The following is a 22,598-nucleotide window of genomic DNA, read 5'->3' on the forward strand; positions in this document are numbered from 1 at the left end:
CTGGATATAAATAGTGGAGCGCAGGCAGCAACAGACAGAAGCCATTGGGAAGCTGTTCGGATCTGAGGATGGACATAGTCCGTGTCGGAATGTTCAATCTTCATAGGTGATGATTCCAGAAGTCTGTTCCAGCTTGCAGGAGTCATCCATTCGCCATCAGATGTCAACTTCAGCTCTGGAGGTTGGGCCGAGTTCGGTTGGCACCATGGCTGACTACTACAGTGAGAACTTTCAGCAGGACTGGCTGCAGCACGGTCTTGGTCACAGGGGACTGACGCCCGGACTTCACGGCAACCCGGCCCCACGGCGCATGGTCCGTCTGTGACGGGACCTTGCGGACATCGTGACTAACGGCTTCCCAGCCGCCGGTGCAGCAGGCATCAGCAGCTGACCTCACGGCGACGCGGCTCCGTGGGCGTGCCCGTACTGGGGTGACGAGTTCGTCTCAACCACAGGGCATCCTGGCTTCAGCGGAGCACTGGTGGCCTGAGGCTCCCGAGTGCGATCAGCGGCGCGGAGGGATCCGCAGGGCTGGGCAGCGACATCGAGGGAGAAATTGTAAAGAAAGTTCAATAAATAATTGTAAAACTCCACGCCGCCTCAGTCTTTGGCACAGCCACTGTGTCTGCTGCTAACAAGTGGTGCCAGAACTGTAACAAGTGGAACATTCGGACACGGACCACTGCGTGAAGCAAGTGGCAGCTCCTGATCAGATTTTACTTCGCCACTCAATATCATGTTCCTAAGTCTTGAGAAAACACACTATAATCATTGATATATGTGTTATGTCTGTTCTTTTGGCCATGTGAGAAAGAAGAGACACGTCACATATATAAATAAATATAGTGTGTTTTCTCAAAATTTGGGGAGAGACCAATTTCAAGAATGCTATGCCCTGCTGGTTTTTTCTGACGTGCTCTAGAGAACAGACAACACACATTCATAAATATATGTGTTGATGGCTATTAAGATCACTCCCATGCAGGTCACATTCTGTCCCAAATTTTTGTGATAATTAGTGTGAGGTGGACAGGAACCATGCTTGGGTGGCCAAAATGGTTAAGGCAACTGTTCATGTAAAACGGAAAATTTGGTTTTGAGAACCGGTCCAGCACAAACTTTCACTTGTAGCCACAGAATTCATTTCAGTGCCTGATTGTGGCCATATTTAGCAAACAGAGTCATACCAAGAATTAATGTAGCAATTGAACAGCAGTCAGTAAACAGAGTAAAATGCTCCAAACTCGTGGGTGAACTTACTAATGAAAAATAGTGGACTAGAATTATTCCCAGAGTACTACAGCTTGTATGCTAGGAATGTTTCTGTGACACCGACACAACCAATTTCCTACCCTAAACTGAGCTTGTAGTCTGTCTTCAATCAACTTGTCAACAGAATGCTAAACCCTTCCTTCTCTCCAAACCAGAATCACTCAATTCTTCTTCCAAGGCTTTGTAAATTTTGTACTTGTTCAACAAAAGTGATGTAAGAGGGCATGCTAAAGAGTAATGTCCAAACTTTTTTGTGAAAATTCTTAAAGCTTTAAATAAAACAAATGCTTCATTTGACGTGATGTTTCACGGCTCTCACATGCTCAATTCTGACAGTACTAGGCATCAATGGTGCTTAGTGCAGCCATTTAGGGGAACCTGTGTTAACTCAGTGTCAAACTGTTGCAACTGTGTTGAAACGAATGTTAGAATTATTACATTCAAGTTTGTGCATGTGCAATGGCTAATTCTTCACATTCAGTTCTTCCTGAGTAAGAGATTTTACAGCATTCGGTTTAGGGAATCTCTAAGTGACTATGATAGAGACAGTGATGATGATGATGATGATGAGAGTGGTTCATTTATTAACAATTCTAGTGAAGATGACAATGAAAACCTTGAAAATGTGCATTTTTCTGGTGATTCAGCAGAAGATTCGAAGCAAATGTGGAGTGAAAATGATTCTGAAGTTACAGATTCTTCTTTTGATGATTCAAAGTGTGGTTTTATCACTGAAACTGGTAATGTTCCATTATTGCCAGTTGGTTTCTTTCTGTTAATTTTTACAGACAACCTATTTCAACAAATAGCAGACCAAACAAATACAAGTAGCAGACCAAACAAACAGGTATGCTATAGCAAAAATATGTAAAGTGACACCATTTCCACAATGTTCTGCATGATGGGATTTGAGAAACGTTACCAAGGAAGAAATGAAATGCTCCCATGATGTGCTGCTAAATATGACATTACCAAAAGTGTAAGAACTTGCAAGACTTTTTTTTCAAGAGAATGGTTACAATTATCTGACTTCTTTTCAGCCTGTTTTACTTGTAGACAATTTATGAAAACTTTCTGGGCACTTCATGTTTCTAATCCAGAGAGTGCTACACACATCAAAACTCAGGTTCAGTCACGTCTGAATAAAGTAAAGAATGTGTCGGATTACTTGTCGGGCAAGTTTCTCAAAATTTATCAAACAGTTATATTTGCAGTTTGATACCCTTTTTTGACACAGTAACACCATAGTCGTTGATTTGTCAGACTTGAATTTTTCTGAGGGAATAGTTCTTCAATTGATAGCTAATATCAGAAATGCTAAAGGGAAATGAGAGTCTCACTCGTACACTGGCCATTTTTATACAGTTGTTGCATTAGATGGTGAACTTTTGAAACAAAATGTGCATCTCACATGAGCGGTCCAGGCCAGCCACAAAAACCTTCCAGCTGCACTCAAGAAACAAGTTCTGCATCTGAAGAACCATCCACAATAACAAAATTATGGTTCTGGCACGGCAAAATAAACAAACTGTTCTAATGCTTTCTACAAAAGGGAAGAAACAGTGAAACAAAATGTGATTATTGATATATGTCAGAGGTGGGTGCAGCATATCAATCTGACATTTTATTTCCAGTTACGATTCTCTAATGAAAGATCTGAAATGGTGGCGAAAACTGTACTTCTGGTTGTGGGAAATAGGACTTGTAAACAGCTATTTGCTATACAAGAATCACCGCAAGAAAAACAACTTAAAAAACTGTCTCACAGAGTATTCTGTAAAAGTTTTGTAAGATACTCGGTTGGTGAAGAGCCAACAGCCTTGCCGCAGTGGTAACACTGGTACGCGTCCGATCGCCGAAGTTAAGCACTGCCAGGTCGGGCTAGCACTTTGATGGGTGACCATCCGGTGTGCCGTGTTCTGTTGCTGAGCAGGGTGCACTCAGCCATTGTGAGGCAAACTGAGGAACTACTCGATTGAGAAGTAGCGGCTTAGGTCTCATAAACTGTCATACCGCTTGGGGAGCGGAGTGCTGACCACATGCCCCTCCACATCCACATCCACATCCACTGACGCCTGTGAGCTGAGAATGACACAGCGGCCGGTCGGTACCATTGGGCCTTCGTGGCATATTCGGGCAGAGTTAAGTATTTTTTTGTTGGTGAAGAAATAAATCCAGGGTAGAAACGGGGATGTCGTTCAACTTCTGATGGTGAAGAATGCTTTACTGGACAGTTGCACATTATCAACAAGCTTCCTGGGAACAAGCATAAGGATTGTGCAGTGTGTTCAGACAGAAAAAAGAAAGGTGGCAGGTGTGAAACACTGTTTTGCTGTGAAACATGCACACAAAACCCAGCTCTTCATCCTGATGATGGTTTCAAAAAATATCGTACACTGAAAAGTTTTGTACTGTAATAGTTTTGGAAATATATTTAAATGAAAGTGTACTTTTTGTTTTAATGTATATCCAACCTGTTGGACAGTGACCTCATTGTTTCCACAGAGAGACTGTACTATTCTCTGTGGCACGCTCGCTGCCCAGGTAGTTGCAATTTACATAAGAGTGTGCCGAGCCACTCTGTGTCTGCCTTATGGAGTGCAAAGGGCTAATAATTTACAAGACATCTCTGTGTTCATCATGCATTTTTTTCAGGTAAATTAACAATAAACTTAAACTTATGTGCTTTATGTGTAACATATGGAGTATACTAGAACGCAGAGTGTCATCCATCCACTCCCCGTCATAAAATAACTGCATCATCCACTTCTTCACCATCTCTCATCAGAATTCCATTGATAGTTGGAGGGCATCAATCAGACTCAGATTTACTTGCAAGTTAACTGTGTCTGCTGGCCAGCTGCACTCGAATCACACCAACATTCCCATTATATCTTCCATCTGGTTTGTTCATCTGCCCATTGTGATTGTACTGTATGTAACTGTGCAGAGTGCACTAATCAGGAACCTACTGTATGTAGATGAGAGTACCTGAGAAAGAGCCTTTTGACAGGCGTTTACACAGGATAGAGCAGAGGAGCTTGCTTATTTAAAAATTCAATTTCAAAAAAAGTAATACCAATATTTATTTAATTATGTGAACAACATCAAGTACAAAATTTAAATTTTATATTTACACAGTTTTGAAGATGATACCAGGCTGATGGCATCCATTATTCTCAATACACTGCATTAATTGAACTCAGAAGTTTGGTTCAACTCTTTCCAGCACATTGACAGGTGTGTTGGTGACAGCTTGATGAAAACTTCTAAATCATGTGCACATAATGTTCAAAAGTCACTGAAACTGCCCATTTGTTGTTTTTTTTTTTTTTTTTTTTTTCAAAAAACCATGGACCAATTATTCCAACTCGTGATAGTGCACACCAAACAGTTACCTGTTGTGAATGTAGGGGATGCTGAAGAAGTTGTCAGGGGTTATCAGGACGCAAGAAGCACACATTATGCTTATTTACAGATCCTGAAAGATGGATGTGAGCCTCATCACTGAAGAAAACAAGTGTCATGAGACATGCCAAGAAGTGCATACTGTGCATATTCTCGAGCAACAAAATTGAGCTGATTAAGTTCCACTGCCAAAACAAGGGATGAAATTTTAGTTCTTCCTGAAGGATTTGCCTCACAGAATGATCAGACAGTACAACAGTATTTCCACATTTGCAGGCAGAGCATTGAGAGAATCGCAGTGTGCCAATGTTTTGGGGTGATCTTACTGCTCATGGAAGCCCCAGGTTTTTGTTGGTGGTGGTGTGCTTTTTATTTATTTATTTATTTATTTATTTATTCATTCATTCATTCATTCAGTTTCCCTGAAACTGTTTGCCCACGAAACAATCAACTGTTGTCCAGGAAAATGACCACAGGGCGCAGTATTGAAATGGTTGCGGATGCCGCATTACATGGCAACGATTGAACAACTATTAGAAAAGTGTGCCTCAACCGCAAATGTGCTTGCTACCTTTGTTCACTCCATGATGCTAACTAAACTGAAAGGAGCTACAACTTTATGCCCTGTTCCCCCAAATGTGCCTACCCCAATCCTCCTCAGAAAAACCATCACTTCGAGATGCCAAATTCAAATAAGCAAGTTGTTTTTCTCCACTTTGTATGTTGTTCAAAATTGTTGAGGCTTTTGTGGCCACTTGTTGATGTACTGCCTGTCAGCTTTTGTCTTGGGATCTTCATCTGACTGCCAACTAGTGGTTGGCAGTCAGGGGTTCACTGTTTGTTGCTGGTGGCAGACTGGTGGAGAAACTGGCTGGGGTGAAACACCTGCTGTCTAAGATTGATCACATAGTAAAATTCGCCTGTACACAGATTCTCACTGTGGAGAAGAGCATCTCTGCCTGTTTGTTCAGGGAAATCTTAGAAATTCACAAAAGTGACAGTAGTTTCAACAAAAAATAAGAAAGACTTGAAGTAAATGTCTCGTGGAAACCCCCGGATGCAGTGAATGATCATTGCAGGTACTCAGGGAAAAACCACAGTGCTAATGACCAGAGGAAACCCACAACATTGGTACAAGAGGTATGTATAGTCTCCAGCCGCAGACACTTTTTCCCGTACATACTGGTAATGGAGGAAGAAGGTTTGATATTGCCAGCCAGCCACTTGTGCTAGTGAAACGTCATTAAACAATTGTTGGCTCAAGGTCTCCAGAGAGGCAATATGTTGCTTAAACACTCATGTTCAGAAAAAACAGAACACTTCAAACGACAAGAGACAGGGCATTCATAGTCACAGGACATACTTGTATATGTTCTGCAGAAATGATTAGCATTTGAACAATGTTGGTTTATGGCTCAAGGTCAACATCGATATCACGGCATACCACCACCCAACAGGAAAATGTGCCTGCGGCTCTCATTGTCACTATAAACTAAAGGTAACGGATCAGTGTGACTCGAGCAGAAATGCAGGGTGCCTCACAGACATCTACACAGACTGTACCATCAAATCAGTGAGTTTGAAAAAGGGTGCATTATTACCATGAGAGAATGTGATGACTCCATCCAGGACATTGCTGCTTGTGTAAGACCAAGTGTTTCGGCATTGTAAACGGGTGTGTGCAGCATGGTTCATGGATGACCATAGAACACAACGAGATGGGTCAGGTTGCGCAACCCACACCAACCCCCCTCCTGGTGGACTCACCACTCTTTATTATTTCATCAGATTCCAGCAGATGTTAATTTAAAGATGATGATATTTCCCATTTATATCCTGTTATTTCTGTAGATTGTTGGTTCTACTCTTTGCTGTGAGATTGTATGAGGCATGCACTAAAATTAAGTGTGATAAATTGTTTAAAAATTGAAAAGGCGATAAACATTTAGATATTCACTGACTCACATAACAATCTATTTCTCTATGCATTCTCTTTCGTTCTCAATGTACTTTGTGAGCCAAGAGATGAACTTTGTGAAACCTTCGTCAAAAGTCTCCTGCCACCTCTTTGACCTATTTTATGATGGCATTCTAGACCTCACATCGTCCATCCGTAAGCAACTTCAGTCAGATGAAAATCTGAAGGTGCCAGATTGGAGCAGTCTAGTCATCGCAACAAGTCATTTCTTCGCATTGCCATCTCATCAGTCATGCTTCAGGAATGCTCACTACTTCATTCAGCCTTCTGCCTTCTTTAAACTCACAATAATACTTTTACGCATTAGTATGATTCATTGAAAATCTAGAATGGAGAATATCCTGTTGTTGTAAGAAACTGAATTATCCTCCTCAACTTGTGGTTAGAGAGATCTATAACCAAGACACTCTTTCAACACTGAATCACAACAAGAATTTTCATCTGATAGAGACAAATGAGTAAACATTCTACTGCCAAAGCCTTGTCGTTGAATGCAGTGCTGCCAACTTTGTCAAAAAATTGCTTTAAGCGTAGGAGACTCGGCACATTTCCTTTCTGGACATGCATCATACCATTCCTTCTTAATGCAGTAAATACTCATACTCCCAAACATCCCAGTACCTGTCTGAACCTCAGAACAAAATAAGCTGAGAAATGGCAAGCGTGTCAAAAGAATTGAGCACCCTACACTTCTATATTGCAGAAACTGACACATGGCCTCTCAGTTTTGCACATAGCAGTCAGAGTGTTAAGAAGTTGGATTCTTATAGTGACAGTGCACTACATCTGCATACTAGATTTGTGGCTGGCAACAGGACCTTGCTTAAATAGAACAGCAGCAGTCAGTTGGTAAACTAAACACAATGCAGTGAAACAACCTTAATGTTGATGTTGTGGGTACATTCTGAGACACTGTTCAAAAAAGTATGTAGGACTCTATAGGCTTGCAGAAGAGTAGAAAATTATAGTGAGAAATTATAGTTTTTGAAACCCTTTTTTTCAGTTTAAAAAAAAACTTCTTTTATTCCTACTGGGATAATTTGGATTCAAGTAATTGTATTGTGGATATGTAATTCATTGAAGTGAATGAAATAACCATTGGCCCAGGTCATAATAAAAACATATCATGATTGTTACAATAAAATATCCTAGAAAGTACAGAATCTAGTCATGTAAAAAAATATGTAGGCCGCTGTTTGTGATCTAGTCATACTGATTGGGTTATTCCTTGCTTTTCACAAATCATCCCAGACAAAGGCTGATTCTTTATTTGTTATTGTTTTTGTTCTTATTCTTATAATTTAGAAATTTGAGAGTTGCACAGCTGATTAGTCTTACTAATTAAAATGGGCTTTATAAGTTTATGGGTTATTCTGTGCACATTTTTCAGCAACATAGAGGTCCATTTGAATAAAAATAAAACGAAAGTAATGTGAATCAGAGTTTATCTTCAGTAATTTTGTGCAATAGATTTGTTATGTGCCCCCATTGCTTGCAATTACAGTGCTCAATTAACTACTATTTTAGACCCATGTTGCCATCAGATGATCAAACTAGCTGGGGCATCTATTTCTGAAATGAAGCAAGTTTTCCTCGGTTCCAGATTGTCTGCTTACTTGGGTGAGTCCCGAAATCTGTTACGTTGCTCCAACATGAAGAACGTGAGGGCTGCACTAACACAAGGCTCAGAGGAGATCCTCGAAAAATTATCAAACCTACCCAATACACAGCATGATCCCTACACCTTCGCTGTGGATCTTACAGTGCACACGGTGAGTTACTCAGCTCCACTTACTTGTTTATACACGATCATGCCTCCTTTTGTTCTTGTACTCTTGGGAAGTATGGCACACACACACACACACACACACACACACACACAGAGAGAGAGAGAGAGAGAGAGAGAGAGAGAGAGAGAGAGAGAGAGAGAGAGAGAGAGGTGGGGGGTGGGAGTACCTATCAGTACTTGACTGCATCCCGCCCCTTTTTTTTTTTTTTTTTTTTTAATGATTTCACATCCAGATCTATTTCTTCTTTGCAACTTTTCTCTTTTTCTATGCAACTCTATAGAATCTAGGATTCTTGCAAATTATTACTTTTTCCAATTATTACGAATTTTTGTATTTTAATCACTCTTCAAAACTTTCTCCAGTAAAACTTATTTTGTACACTCCAAATAGTTTACGAGATAAAGCAGATTAATAAGTGAAAGCTGTTTTGTTAATTGCACCCCTCCTTTAAACTTGTGTGAAATTAGTAATAATAATGAAGTAATCTCAGGATGCTGCGAAATAACTGAAGACAGTATCTTATGCTCTGAGGCCATTGGACAGGCTAGTTGGTGACTACAACAATAACTTCTTCTTCCACAGTACAACAGAAATTTAACCCCATTTAAATTATGTGCCATGACACTTAACCATTTCCAAAGCTTATGTTCATCAATTCTAGCTACAGTTACTATAATTGGAACAGGTTTCAACAACTGTTGATTCCTATGTTTCTCTGTGTAAATATGTAAAACAGTAAGACAGGAACTGTATACTCTATTGCAACTTTTTTAGCTGTTCGATGTTTGAAACTATTTCATAATGTGCTGGGAGTGTCGTATCTCTGTACAGAGCTCGTGGTAAAGAATTGTCTGTACTTACAAAGTTGAAGAAAAACTCTTAGAGGGGTAAGAGATTACTATGTGATCAAGGAGTAGAGAAATAACAACAAGCCGTTAACCATTTTCTCAAGTCTTAACGAAAGAGGTCATGTAAAATGTACAAAATATAAACAGTCAGTCACTGGCATGAGTAGTGTGATCAGATGAGTTTACTTAAGTACTGTTTCCAACCACAAAATGTGTCTTATATGTGGAGATAACCAAAGAAAGTGTACAATCCAGAAAGATTTCTTCCAACTGTGAAAGCATCATGGTGGCTGTGGTGGTGGTTGAGTAGTCGTTTAGATGATCACATTGTGGTTTTCAGCTAGCCATAAGACTGCATTGAAAGGGTAAGTGGTGTGTGAAACCCTTGTAGTGGCAACATTCATTCAGTGGTGCAGTTGGTACTATATTTTTCATGCCCCTTACATATCTGCACCATATGTATCATGTGAAAGCTCATTCTCTGGAACATATATGCCTCTAAAATGTTCTCTGGTAAATTAACTGAGACTAAATGATAAAGATGTTATTTTATCCCATATACAGTTATTATAATGACTGTGACAATGAAAATGGAGAAAAACCACCTTACAAACTGAAATATCAAAACGTAAACTTGCCCTGTAATATTTGTGAATGCTATGGGAATGGGTGGGTGATATTGTTACACATACTGTTTACTGTGCACTGTATGTGGTGTACAGAATACACATGTAGGCTACTGTAGATATAGGCTTGGTGTATTTTTGATGAGCTACACTTAGGGTTTGTCATTTTTCTAAAGCTTAATTACCATTTAATGATGAAAATTCTGTGAAAAATTCTGTGTTCTTTCTCCCTCAGCCAAAGTTCACCATACTGACAGTAACAGGTGTGTTCCGTGACATGACCAAGGAGAAAAGTTCTCACAGACATTTCTCACGCACTTTTGTCCTTAAGGGTCAAGAAAATGAAGAATATCAAATTACTAATGATATCTTGTATATCTCAAATGCAAGTACACGAGAGGCAGAGGTAAGTGTGTGACACAAAATAATCTTTGTGTGTGTGTGTGTGTGTGTGTGTGTGTGTGTGTGTGTGTGTGTGTGTGTGTGTGTGTGTGTGTGTCCGTCCGTCACTGTTTTTATTATTATTATTATTATTTTTATTATTATTCCAATCATACAGTGACAAGCGGATATAATATATAAATATATTAACTTCAGCTTCTAAAGTGATATTGATGTCTCAAGACTGTCGACCATTTAAAAAATGTGCAAATGAGTTAGTAAACAATTTTAACAAACCTATTTGTCCTATTCTTAACTCTGCAGTGTCACAAAAATGTGTCCAGATCCACACTTTCTAGGCCTACATTTGTGTGACTCCTGTTGTGTCCTGCAGATGGCAGGAAATAACTAACATTCAATTGGAACACACTTTATTAGAATTGAAGGAAAAATGCCTTCTCAGCATTTAAAAAAAAAAAAAAAAAAATGGGGGGGGGGGGGGGGGGGGGGGGACGGGGGGGGGACACAACTCTGTGGTAGCAAAACATATAAGGATACAAGACAATGGAAAAAAATACTGACCAAAACTAGTCTACAAAATACAATGTGCTACTACAAGATTACGGCGAGTGAATACAAGGCTAGGGCCTGCATAAGTACTGGCTGGAGCTGTTCCTAGCAGTTGGTAAACACTGTGGGTCTGACGGTCTAGGCGTGTTTATAAAGCCGGGTCGACGGAGTCCTACATCAGTCATATGAGTTCTGATTCATGGAACACTGTCATATGTTGTCTGGCGAAGAGTTCCGTGTTTGTTTTGAAAGTCTGTTACTATTTCTGTCCACTGGCAATGTTTCTCTCCGTGCTGCTGAAAGGGGGTTAGCAACCCATCTTGCGTGTCAGTTCTGTAGGTCCTCTAACAATAAGCGGCTGCTACATTTCACCCTGTGGGGAAAAAAATGCACAGCACCACAAACGTCCATAGGAATAGGGGCATCCTGATCGATGTCCATGGGCTCATGGCCGGCAGGGGCAGGAGGCAGTGACACAGCTGGGGGAGCTGGCAGCGGAGACAGCGGCTGAGGCAGAGGCAGAGGCAAAAGTGGAGGTTCCACCACAGTGTGGTTGGCAGTTGTCACTGGCAGGTCCTCCGGGGCATCGTGGTCCACCAGACAGGGGTGGAGCTGGTTGAGGTGCCAGCGGGCGGCAGAACCGTCGGCCCACTGGAGAGACACAATCGCCTGGCCGCAGAGCTCGGTGATGACGACAGGCACCCAGTGGATGAGAAAAGGTCCGTGCCCAGACCTCCTGCCCAACTTGAAAGAAGTGCTTTGGCATGCGAGTGGAAGGGTGAGAAGCCTCGGGAACCAGGACAGATAAGGGGGAGCGGAATGGTCGACCATGAAGTATCTCTGCTGGACTTGTACCAGCCTGGGGTCAGTGCAGTACATAGTCAAGAAACGAAGCACGGCCTCCTCCAGCGGGTGATGGCACAGCAGCTTATCGAGCTGGGTCTTGAATTTCCACACAAAACATTCCGCCTGGCCATTTGATGCTGGGTGAAATGGGGCGGTATGGACTAGGGAAATATCATTGGCAGTACAGAATTGCTTAAACTCGGTCAGAGTAAACAGTGGACCATTATCCATAACAATCATTTTGGGGATTCCCTCGACGGCAAAGATGCGCCGGAGAATTTTGATAGTTTCAGCAGAAGTGGTGTTCATCATGCTGGAGACATAAGTGTATCCTGACCTGGAGTCTATCAGTATGAGCCATTGGGAACCATGAAATGGCCCTGCGAAATCCAAATGGATACGTTCCCATGGAGCGGCAGCATCCGGCCATGAAAAATACTGGCGTGGGGGTGCTGTGTGAAGTGTTTGGCACGTGGTACAGGCTGGCAAGAGGGAGGCAATGTCTTTATCCATACCACGTCAGTAAAGGTGTCAGCAGGCCAGCTGTTTGGTGAGGATGATGTCTCAATAGCCAGTGTGGAGAAGGTCAAGGACACGGCAGCGCAATGCATGTGGCATGACCACCTGGGGAATGTCAGAATCACTATGCAAAAAGATAACGCCACTGCGGATAAAGAGACTGTGCCGATGATCTCAAAAGTGCTGAACCTCTGTATTGTGGGTGCTATGGCGGCTGGTTGGCCAACCTGCAGTGATTTGGCGGCAAAGAGCTTGCAGAGTCTGATCCTGAGCGGTAGCCCACCGGACTGAATCGAAATCCAACGGAAGCGCGTCCAGAGCCGGGTCCATGTGGAAACAAACCGAGGGGGAAGCATCAAACTCACAGACCGCCCTTGCAGACAACCAGGACAGAAAAGCAGCATTTGTGAGCCATTCAGTCGAACGTCGCCAGGAAGAGCATCCAGTGCTGTAGGTGGTGTGCCGTCCAGGTGGGTACTGCAGCACCCGGGTGAAACAAAGAAACCAAAGGTTTGTTATCGGTCTGCAGTGTGAAATGTCGACCATACACAAAATTGTAGAACTTAGTCAGTACAAAAACCAGTGCCAAAGCTTCCTTTTCAATTTGACTATAGTTGGTTTGAACGTCGATCAATTTTTTGGATGTGAAAACCACCGGCCTCTCAACACTGTCGACCACTTGTGACGGGACTGCACCCAGGCCATAGTCTGAGGCATGGGTGGTGACGATGAGGAGCAGGGAAGGATTGTAAGTGGCCAGACAAGGAGGGTGGGAGAGAGCTGACTTGAGACATGTGAAAGCCAGCTCACGTGCCATGTCCCAACCCAACATGTACCCTTGTGCAATAACCCAGTCAGGGGTGCCAAAATCTCTGTGGCGTAGGGTATAAAATGCCTATAATAGTTGATTTGACCGAAGACGGAGTGCAGTTGGTTCACGTTGGTGGGAGGAGACAGGTTTTGAATCACCTTAACATACTCCTTAGAGACGTGTAGGCTGCGAACCCGAGATAGCTGACATCTCGCACAAAAAAGCCACACTTTTCTTTCCGGCAACACAGGTTAGCCTCAGAAAAAACGTGAAACAGTCGGTCCAGCTTGTCCACAAAGTCCACTGTGGACGAGACAGTGACGATGACATCGTCCAGATAATTGGCCACCCCAGGCACCTTGCTTGTGAGGCGTTACAAATAACATTGGAAAATGGCAGGAGTGCTGGCAATGCCAAATGGGAGGCGGTTGTACTGGAAAAGACCACACTGGGTGTTGACGACTAGGATCTGCTGCGATTCCTTGTCCAATGGCAGCTGCAAATAAGCATCGCGCAAATGAATTTTGGCGAAAACGGTCGAGCCCACAGACATTGAGTATGTCATCCACTGATGGGACAGGATAGGCATCGATGACAGAATGAGAATTGACCGTGAAAACGGTCGAGCCCGCAAGACGTGTGAGTATGTCATCCACCGATGGGACAGGATAGGCATCGACGATGGACTAAGAATTGACCGTGACCTTAACATCACCGCAGATACGTAAAGCACCATTTGGCTTCTCGACTATCGTGACAGGCGTTACCCAGTGACTTTGTGCGATGGGAGAAAGAATGCCTTCATCCTGTAAGTGCCGAAGTTCCACCTGGAGCCTGCCTCGGAAAGCAAATGGGTCCAGGCGGGCCTTAAAAAAGAGGAACGTGCAGTGAAACCCTTCACGCCTAGTGTGGAGGATGAGAACAACGAGTCATATTTTCTGAGCAATGGGGCGAAGAGGGTATCTGATGAGGGAATCGACACAGCTTATATCGCATCTTGCACTGATAAACCCAGATGGCTAAAAATGTCCACACCCAGAGGATTAGTAGCTCCAGGGGATCCGATCACCAAAAACTGAACAGTGGAGAAACGACCACTGTAAGAGATTTGTGTGGAAAAAACGCCATTTACGGATATAAAGTGATTACTGAAACTGCACAAGGTGCAAGTGTACGGGGATGAAGCCGGTCAGCCCAAATGTTCGTATGTGGCATCATCCGCAATAGAGACGGATGATGCCGTGTCAATTTGGAAGACCACCGTAATATGCTTAACCTCCAAGGGAATGAGAAAACAGGCACCCAGCTGGGGAATGATGAAGAATACTTGGCCGACAACGGAATTCGAGGCTTCCAGATCCTAAGGTGACGATTCTTGACGAGCCTGTGCATCTGCAGGAAGGGTGGCATCGACACGATGTTTTTGTGGAGCCTGACACACCGAGGCAATACGGTCCGTTCGGCTGCAAGCTGTGCATCTCGCTCGCCAATGCGGACAGTCTGATTGTTGGTGAGTCTGGAAACAGTCCGGACAGTGTGGAAGTCGGGTGAAAGACTTCCTGTCACAGAGTGGGTCAACAGATGAACAAGGCTCCCGCTCGGCGTTAGGCAACTGACAAGCTGCAAAAATAGCTGGACGCGGTGGTTGTAGCTGGTGAGAATGGTCGGCAGACAGGTGTTGAGGGACGGGTCCATTAACTTCAAAATATCAGCCCGAAGACCCTCGTCTGGTGCGTGATACATCACCATATCACGAATCAATGAAGAGGCGTATGACTGCTTGCAGACGACGTTGGTGCACCGGAATTTACAATCGCGGGAGAGACCCGATAAGTCTGACTTGGAGACTTTCAACAAGGAAAAAAAGTCTGACAGGCAGAGGTGATGTGTGTTTCTGAGTCAAAGTACTAAAAAATGCAGCCCTTAATGGGAGTAAATGAGAGATATCAAGAGGACTGCTCAGGGTTCAATTGTTGAATTAACGCAGCCCTTAATGGGAGTAAATGAGAGATATCGAGGGGACTGCTCAGGGTTCAATTGCGGAACTAAACAATACACCTGTGGACTGACTGTCACTAAAAAAATAGCCCAACTTTGATTTTCGTTGTGGATCCCATGTGCCAGTAAATGTTGTTCCAACCATTCGACATAATTTGACCACGGTTCGACAGACCATCGAAAGCCGGAAACTTCAGTGTAGCCACGTGCAACGTGTTCAGTTTACCTGCTATGGAATCGACCCTATGGGCTACTTCTTGCAACGCTGGTGAGTGAGAGCAAATTTCTGAACGCGTGAACGTTACCTGAATCTGCTGTAGAGTTTCCAACAAAGACTGAAGAAGCTCCTCAGAGGAGGCCATTCCATTCGAAAATGAATGATCCTCGTCACCAATAACTGTTGTGTCTTGTGTGGTCGGTAGGAAAGAACTAACAGTCAATTTGAACACACTTCATTAAATTAAAGGGAAAACGCCTTCTTGGCATACACTAAATTTAAATGCAGAAAAAAAAACATACACACAACTCTGTGGTAGCAAAATAGATGAGACAATGGAAGAAGATACTGACCAAAACTACTCTACAAACTACAAAGTGCTACTGCAAGACTACAGCATGTCAATACAAGGCTAGGGCTGGCGTAAGTACTGGTCAGAGCTGTTCCTAGGGGTTGGTAAACACTGCCTGTCTGACAGTGTAGGTGTTGGTGAAGTGCTACATCAGTCATATCAGTTCCGATTGGTGGAACACTGTCACATATTGTCTGGTGAAGTAGTTCCATGTTTATTTTGAAAGTCTGGTACTGTTTCTGTCTGCTGGAGATGTTTCTCTCCATGCTACAACCCATCTTGCGTGTCATTTATGCGGGCCCTCTAGCAATAAGGGGCTGCTATGACAGTCCCACTATCTGCTTCAAAGCAGCACATTCTGCAAAGGAACTGTTAATTGGCAAACCTACACTCATGCTCATAAATTAAGGATAATTGCAGAATGTGGTGCCACATAATGTGGCACTACAGAAAACTGGTGCTAATAGCATAGGCACATAGGGAACACACGACACAGATCTGTAAGTCCACAGTATTGGTGATAAGTTGAGAAAACCGTCCCGAAACACATGTGCCACAAAATACCACTGTTTTCTGCGCATATACCCTGACATCAATAATACGAGGTATGATCACCATGCACACATACACAGGTCACACAACGTGTTGGCATACTCTGGATCAGGTGGTCGAGCAGCTGCTGTGGTTTAGCCTCCCACTTTTGCACCAGTGTCTGTCTGAACTCCTGAAGTGCCCTAGGGGTTTGAAGACATGCAGCGATATGTCGACTGAGAGCATCGCAGACATGCTCGATGGGGTGTAGGTCTGGAGAACAGGCAGGCCACTCCATTCGCCTGATATCTTCTGTTTCAAGGTACTCCTCCAAGATGGCAGCTCAGTGGGACCATGCGTTATCATCCATCAGGAGGAAGGTGGGACCCACTGCACCCCTAAAAAGGCAGACATACTGGTGCAAAATGACGTCCCGATACACCTGACCTGTTACAGTTCCTCTGTCAAAGACGTGCAGGGGTGTACGTGCACCAATCATAATCCCACCCGACACCATCAAACCACGACCTCCATACAGGTTCCTTTCAAAGACATTAAGGGGTTGGTCTCTGGTTCCTGGCTCACGCCATTTGAAAACCTGGTGAGAATCACTGTTCAGACTCTACCTGGACTCGTCCGTGGCCATAACCTGGGACCACTGTTCCAATGACCATGTACTGTGTTCTTGACACCAGGCTTTACAGGCTCTCCTGTGACCAAGGGTCAGTGGAATGCACCTTGCAGGTCTCCGGGCAAATAAATCATGTCTGTTCAGTCATCTGTAGACTGTGTGTGTGGAGACAACTGTTCCAGTTCCTGCGGTAATGTCCCGAGTAAGGCTACCTGCAGTACTCCGTGGCCGTCTGCGAGCACTGATGGTGAGATATCGGTCTTCTTGTGGTGTTGTACACTGTGGACGTCCCCTACTGTAGCAACTGGACACGTTTCCTCTCTGCTGGAATCGTTGCTATAATCTTGAGATCACACTTTGCGGCACACGGAGGGCCCGTGCTACGACTTGCTGTGTTTGACCAGCCTCCAGTCGCCCGAGCGTTCTACTCCTCATAACGTCATCAATATGTGATCTTTGAGCCATTTTCAATACACGGTCACCATTAGCATGTCTCAAAATGTGTGCACACGTACTCGCTGCACCGTACTCTGAGATGCACCAACACACCTCTGTGTATGTGGACTGCTGCCAGCACCACCGTGCAACAGCTGCAGGTCAGATGCACCGCATGGTCAAACCCCGAGGTGATTTAAACCCGCAGACTGCCCATCAGAGCATTGTTTCACCATGTATCAGCATTATCCTTAATTTATGAGCATGAGTGTACATCACTTAAATACATTTTGATTTGTCACGTGCCTTGCATTTATCCACAAGATGGACATAAAAAATAACAGTTCTGACACTGATCACACCCTGAAGCAGCACGATTGACTTCAGAGAGGTTCCAAGCCCAACAACTACAATAAAAACATTCACTGCTGCCTGGCTTCTTGCAACATCCTCAGCAATTTTAAAAAAAGAAAAAGCATTGATAACAGCTTGGAAATATGAAACTTTGAAAGCTAAACCAAAATCAGTTTCCAGAGAATCAATATAGTTCAATCTTACTTTAATAAACTATTTCAAGGAAGCAGCACTTCCTCTAGCTAACTATTAGCTCCATTATGTTACTCAAAACTGCAGTTGAATAATAATACCAGCAGCTGTGCTGAAATGTTGAAGGCTGTCTGTCAAACTTGTGGAACTCTCTGGCTCAGTGTTCTGTTGAACCTGCTAACCAATCTCCTATTTCATAAGTTCTGAGCAACTCTCCAAATTTCTTAGGCATTTGCCGTTAGGCTGCAGAAGCATTGTCTTGTTTCTCACTCACAAGCATCCTCACCAGTCCAGCTCCTCTACAGCTCATAAGCCATGGTCTAATTATCGCTGTTTCCTAGCAGAATCACTTGTGGCCCAATTTTACAAAATGAATGATCAGAATAGTTTATCTGTGATCACTGTAAACCATACAAATATTGGTGCTGTGAACATTTCTTTCATAACTGTGCAGTTTGGAATGTCTTCTGGAAATCTTGGTGGATTTGCTTCTGCGTTGACAACTACAGTGGTCTTTCACCCCACACTTAAGGTATATAAAATTACTCACCCGAATGAAATCTGCAGTGATTAATTACTCTGAGTAAGTATAGATTTGTTTTTGGAGTGGGTCCACCTTTTTATTTCATTTTTATTCCCTAGACATGTTTTGCTGAAGTTTCAGTGTCATCAGCAGGTTTTTTGTTATCTTCTTGTTACCACATGCTGTGAATTTCCTGGATTTTATGTAGAAAATACTGCATTTTGGATTTGGCCTAACTAAATTGTACAGGTTCTTCACTTTCTATCTGGTGGAACATATGTACTGAAAAATTAAGAATTAATTATTGTGTGGCTAGACTAATGTTCTCATCCATGGTAAGATTTTTGAAATAGCTATTCTGTTCTGTTTCTAAAAAGGAATTAAAAATACTGTCCTAGTCTCATTAAAAATACACTGTGTGCGATTCACAGTTCTATCAGATTTTGTCATTAGTTGGACAGTTATTTTTATGTAACGTTTGCTAAAGAAATTGTCAGATACTACATTTTAATTGGGCACCTTGAAGTACATGTAATATTTGAGACTTTATGTTTTATGTATAGACAATTAGTAGTACAAACTAAGTTTTAATTTTTCCGGCCATTCTTTTGTATAATCTGTTTCAAGCAAATCCACAATACTCAAATTTCTGCACATAACAAAAAGTGGTTTACTGTCGGAGCCTCGCCTTGGACCCATGTTGGATCTTTGGCAATGATACAATTCACCAGCTCTCTCTTCATGCACCAACAGTCTTTGGAAAAATTCAAAGTCTGATAGTTGCTGAGTTGCATCATCAATCAGCGTAGTTTCCTTGTCTGTCAATATCACTTCCAGACGTCAGCGTCGAGTGTCTGTAGCTATGAAAAATGTCTTTTGCTGTTTAAGGGTTATACTTAGCTGTAGAAATTAGTGGATTGCTAAGTCAGTAGTTTTATGGAAACTCCTTGCTTCCTTCGTTATATTTCCATGCATATGTGATGGGGAGGGCCTATTTATGGTAGCACTGGATGCCACAGTGTAGGTGTAACTGTAAGATTATCCACGTCACTTTGTTGAGCTGTACATCAATCAGGACACATGCATTTTACTCATCCTGATAGGTGCACAATATTCACCAACACCACAACTAATGTCAAAGTTGAGATTCTGAGGGGCTTTAGCAGTACTACCGCATGTGGCTAGTGCAGCTTTCATTATTAGTTGGGGGTGCACAAGATATATATTTTTGAAAATTTGTGTCAATATTTTATATATTTTACAATATTTCCAAGGAAGAAATTTTTGATGAGGTAAAAGTCTTGCATTTATTACACTGCTAACTAATTTTGAATGAGCTTTGTTTATAGTAAGTTTCTACATTTATTTACTTCTGTTCATTCGTCCCATGTCATTGAAGCTTCTCTTCAAGCTGGGATACTTTGAACATGATGTATGACTAACTGAACGGGTAACTGTGTTATCAGATGATATGTGTGTTTTTTACAGGAGGCATTCAGGTTTGTAAGACCATCTAAAAAAATAAAGAAAAACCGATCGATGCCTAATTTGTCAGAATGTGAGAAGGAGTCCATGGCCGAAATGGTTCAGCAACTGACTAGTATGTCAGCTCCATGGTCACGAAAGTACGTACCATTAATTTACATCATGTTATGTATAACTCATTGACAGTGGGGGAAATATTATCAAAAATACAATATTTTCTGCCTCTGTTGACAAAGTTGTTGATAGGCACCCCTACAGTGGCGGTGGCAGTGGTTTGGAGGCAGCCTGTTCAGATCAAGGTATCTTTGTGAGTGGTTGCAGATGGACAGAGACACGAAGTTTCTGTTTTGCTATTGTCATCAAAAACACAAACATTACACTGGGCTAGATATGTACTCATTGTACAGGTTACATGTGAGTCACAGTGTCTTTCAGTGGAAAGTCTTGCATCAGGCAGAGAAAGTAAGCTTGAATATTCAACAAACAAAGTTAACCATAAAACACTTAAGGAATGTTCATATTCTCTGCATTACTTTGATAAGCACAAAGTTGGGATACATGGTGACAGGTGATTTTTATTTTATTATTTGTTCTGGCCATAAGACATTAACATAAAATTAACATCTTTCCCAATATACCTAACATATGCTGTTATAGTAAGCTACCTAATGTAGGCACTTCACATTAGATGTCATACACTATTTGCCTTGGGATCATCGAGTAAGAAAGGAAAACATCATCAGTTTGTTCAGCAAAAAAATATTAAAGTGTTATATAGCATGTTATTTTTTCTGTTGGGGAGGGTGCAGGTGGGGGCACTCACATTCTAAACGAAGCCTGTCCCCCATGTTATTCAGTCTGTACATTCAGCCAGCAGAAAAGGAACCAAGGAGAAATTTGAAAAGTGTATTTAAGTTCAGAGACAAGAAATAAAAACTTTACAGTTTGCTGATGACCTTGTAATTCATATCAATATCTTAAATATTACGCAATATTTGCAAGGAATAAATTTTCATGAAGTAAAAGTCTTACATTTATAACAGTGTTTACTAATTTGGGATGAGCATTGCTTATAGTATGTAAGTTTCTACCATTTATGTACTTCTCTTAATTCATTCAACATCCTAGTAGATTCTCCTTCAGTGTGGGACATGTAGCACATGATGTATTTCTAAAGGAATAGCAAAGGACTCAGAAGGGGAATTGAATGGAATGGGTAAAGAGGTTACAGTATGAACATAAATCATAGTAAAAAGAGTGTGATGTTCTCAGATTAAGCCTTGCTGTGCTCAGCTGATTAGAGTTGGAAATAAGATGAGTTGTGCTATTATGGCACCAAATTGACTTATGATGGCTGAAGTAGAGAGGATATAAAATTTAGACTCACAATAGTTAGAAATGCATTCACATAAGTGTTTGGAGTGCAACCTAATATGGAAGTGATACATAGCCAATAAAGGGTGCAGACGAGAATGGAATAAAAGCTGGTGTTACAAAAGATTGCTGAAGATTAAATGGGTAGATCAAATAAATAACAAAGAGGTACTGAATTAAACTGGGGTGAAAAGACTCTTATGGCACAATTGGACGAAAAGCAGGCACCAATTGATAGGGTGTGTCGAGGAATAGTCAGTTTGGAAAGGGAAAGAAGTGTCAGTGTGTGTGTGTGTGTGTGTGTGTGTGTGTGTGTGTGTGTGTGTGTGTGTGTGTTCATAACTGCAGAGGTAAACTAAGGCTTCACCACTGTAAGCAGATTCAAGAGTATGTAGGTTGCTGGTGTTATGCAGACATGAAAACCCTTGCACATGTCACTGAATTAAAAAACATATTTTCTATGAAGTGTAAATCTGTTGCTTTGTCAAGATTAACTGTAGCCTAATGATACTTAACATCCAAAGAATTTAGCACTAGTGCTATTTTACATTCATAGATGTTCTTTTCAAATGAGTTTACCAATGTTAAAAAAATATTTTTTTATGGAATTCGTAGATTAGGCTTTAAACTTGTATTATGGGATACAATGTCCAGCTAAGGTAGGTAGAGCAGAAATGTCAACACACAGCCTCCTGACACGCTTGTTTAATGCCGTCGAGAGCTCTCCCTCAGATGGCCTCGACTGTGGCATTAAGAGTAATAAGATTAGGGTGTTAACTGCATTAGTATTGAGACTGGTGGGCAAAGGTTTCAGATTATGCAAAAGTTGCATAGGATGTGTAAAATGAATTTGTATGTCGAAGCAATTTTCAGGTCAGTATTCAACACAATTTATACAGATGATTATCCTTGCTGAGTTAGTAACTAATTCTGGAACTAGGTGAAAGAACAACTGTAAAGTGTTTTACGTTTCTACTGTGAGTCTGGAACACTACCAGCAAGATTTTTTAAAGTAAAATAGTTGCCAATTAGGGAAATGCGAAGGAACATCATGATTAGCAGCAGTCCTGAAGCATGTGGTAATAAACTTTGCTAAATGTTAAGAATAAACATCATTTAGAATCTGTTTCTGGATTTAGGAAAGAATAAAGATTGACACTATGAACTATGTTGAAATGAAAAGAATCCAGGTGCACAGAGAAAACATTCCTTGGTGTAGGAAAGGCTTTCGAAGGAGGATAGTTGAAGGTACAGGCAGTTTCTGAAAAATTGGTCTTATTATACAAGACTTTATCTTCTGCTTGAATGAAGATAGAGACTTGGAGGAAATTTTAACTTAGGCATCAAAACTAAAAGTTTACCTCAACCTTAATTATTAGTTGCCTATTTATGTGGTTGGCGGTTGAGGTCTGGCTGGTGCTGGCTAGCTCCCATTTCAGCCCTCAGTGTGTGTCGAG

At 42.0% G+C, this 22,598-nt stretch overlaps 1 protein-coding gene across 2 annotated transcripts in view; it reads left to right on the plus strand.

Moving 5' to 3' along the window:
• The window catches only part of LOC124551005 (nuclear RNA export factor 1-like), a 189,874-nt gene that overhangs the window by 163,923 nt on the left and 3,353 nt on the right, over positions 1-22,598 (plus strand). For both annotated transcript variants that reach the window (XM_047125848.1, XM_047125849.1), the window contains 3 exons: positions 8,262-8,430; positions 10,158-10,328; positions 19,771-19,907. In XM_047125848.1, the coding sequence (XP_046981804.1) occupies positions 8,262-8,430; positions 10,158-10,328; positions 19,771-19,907 (477 nt within the window). The remainder of the gene's footprint in view (positions 1-8,261; positions 8,431-10,157; positions 10,329-19,770; positions 19,908-22,598) is intronic.

Source organism: Schistocerca americana, chromosome 9 (assembly GCF_021461395.2).
Source record: "Schistocerca americana isolate TAMUIC-IGC-003095 chromosome 9, iqSchAmer2.1, whole genome shotgun sequence".
NCBI lineage: Eukaryota > Metazoa > Arthropoda > Insecta > Orthoptera > Acrididae > Schistocerca > Schistocerca americana.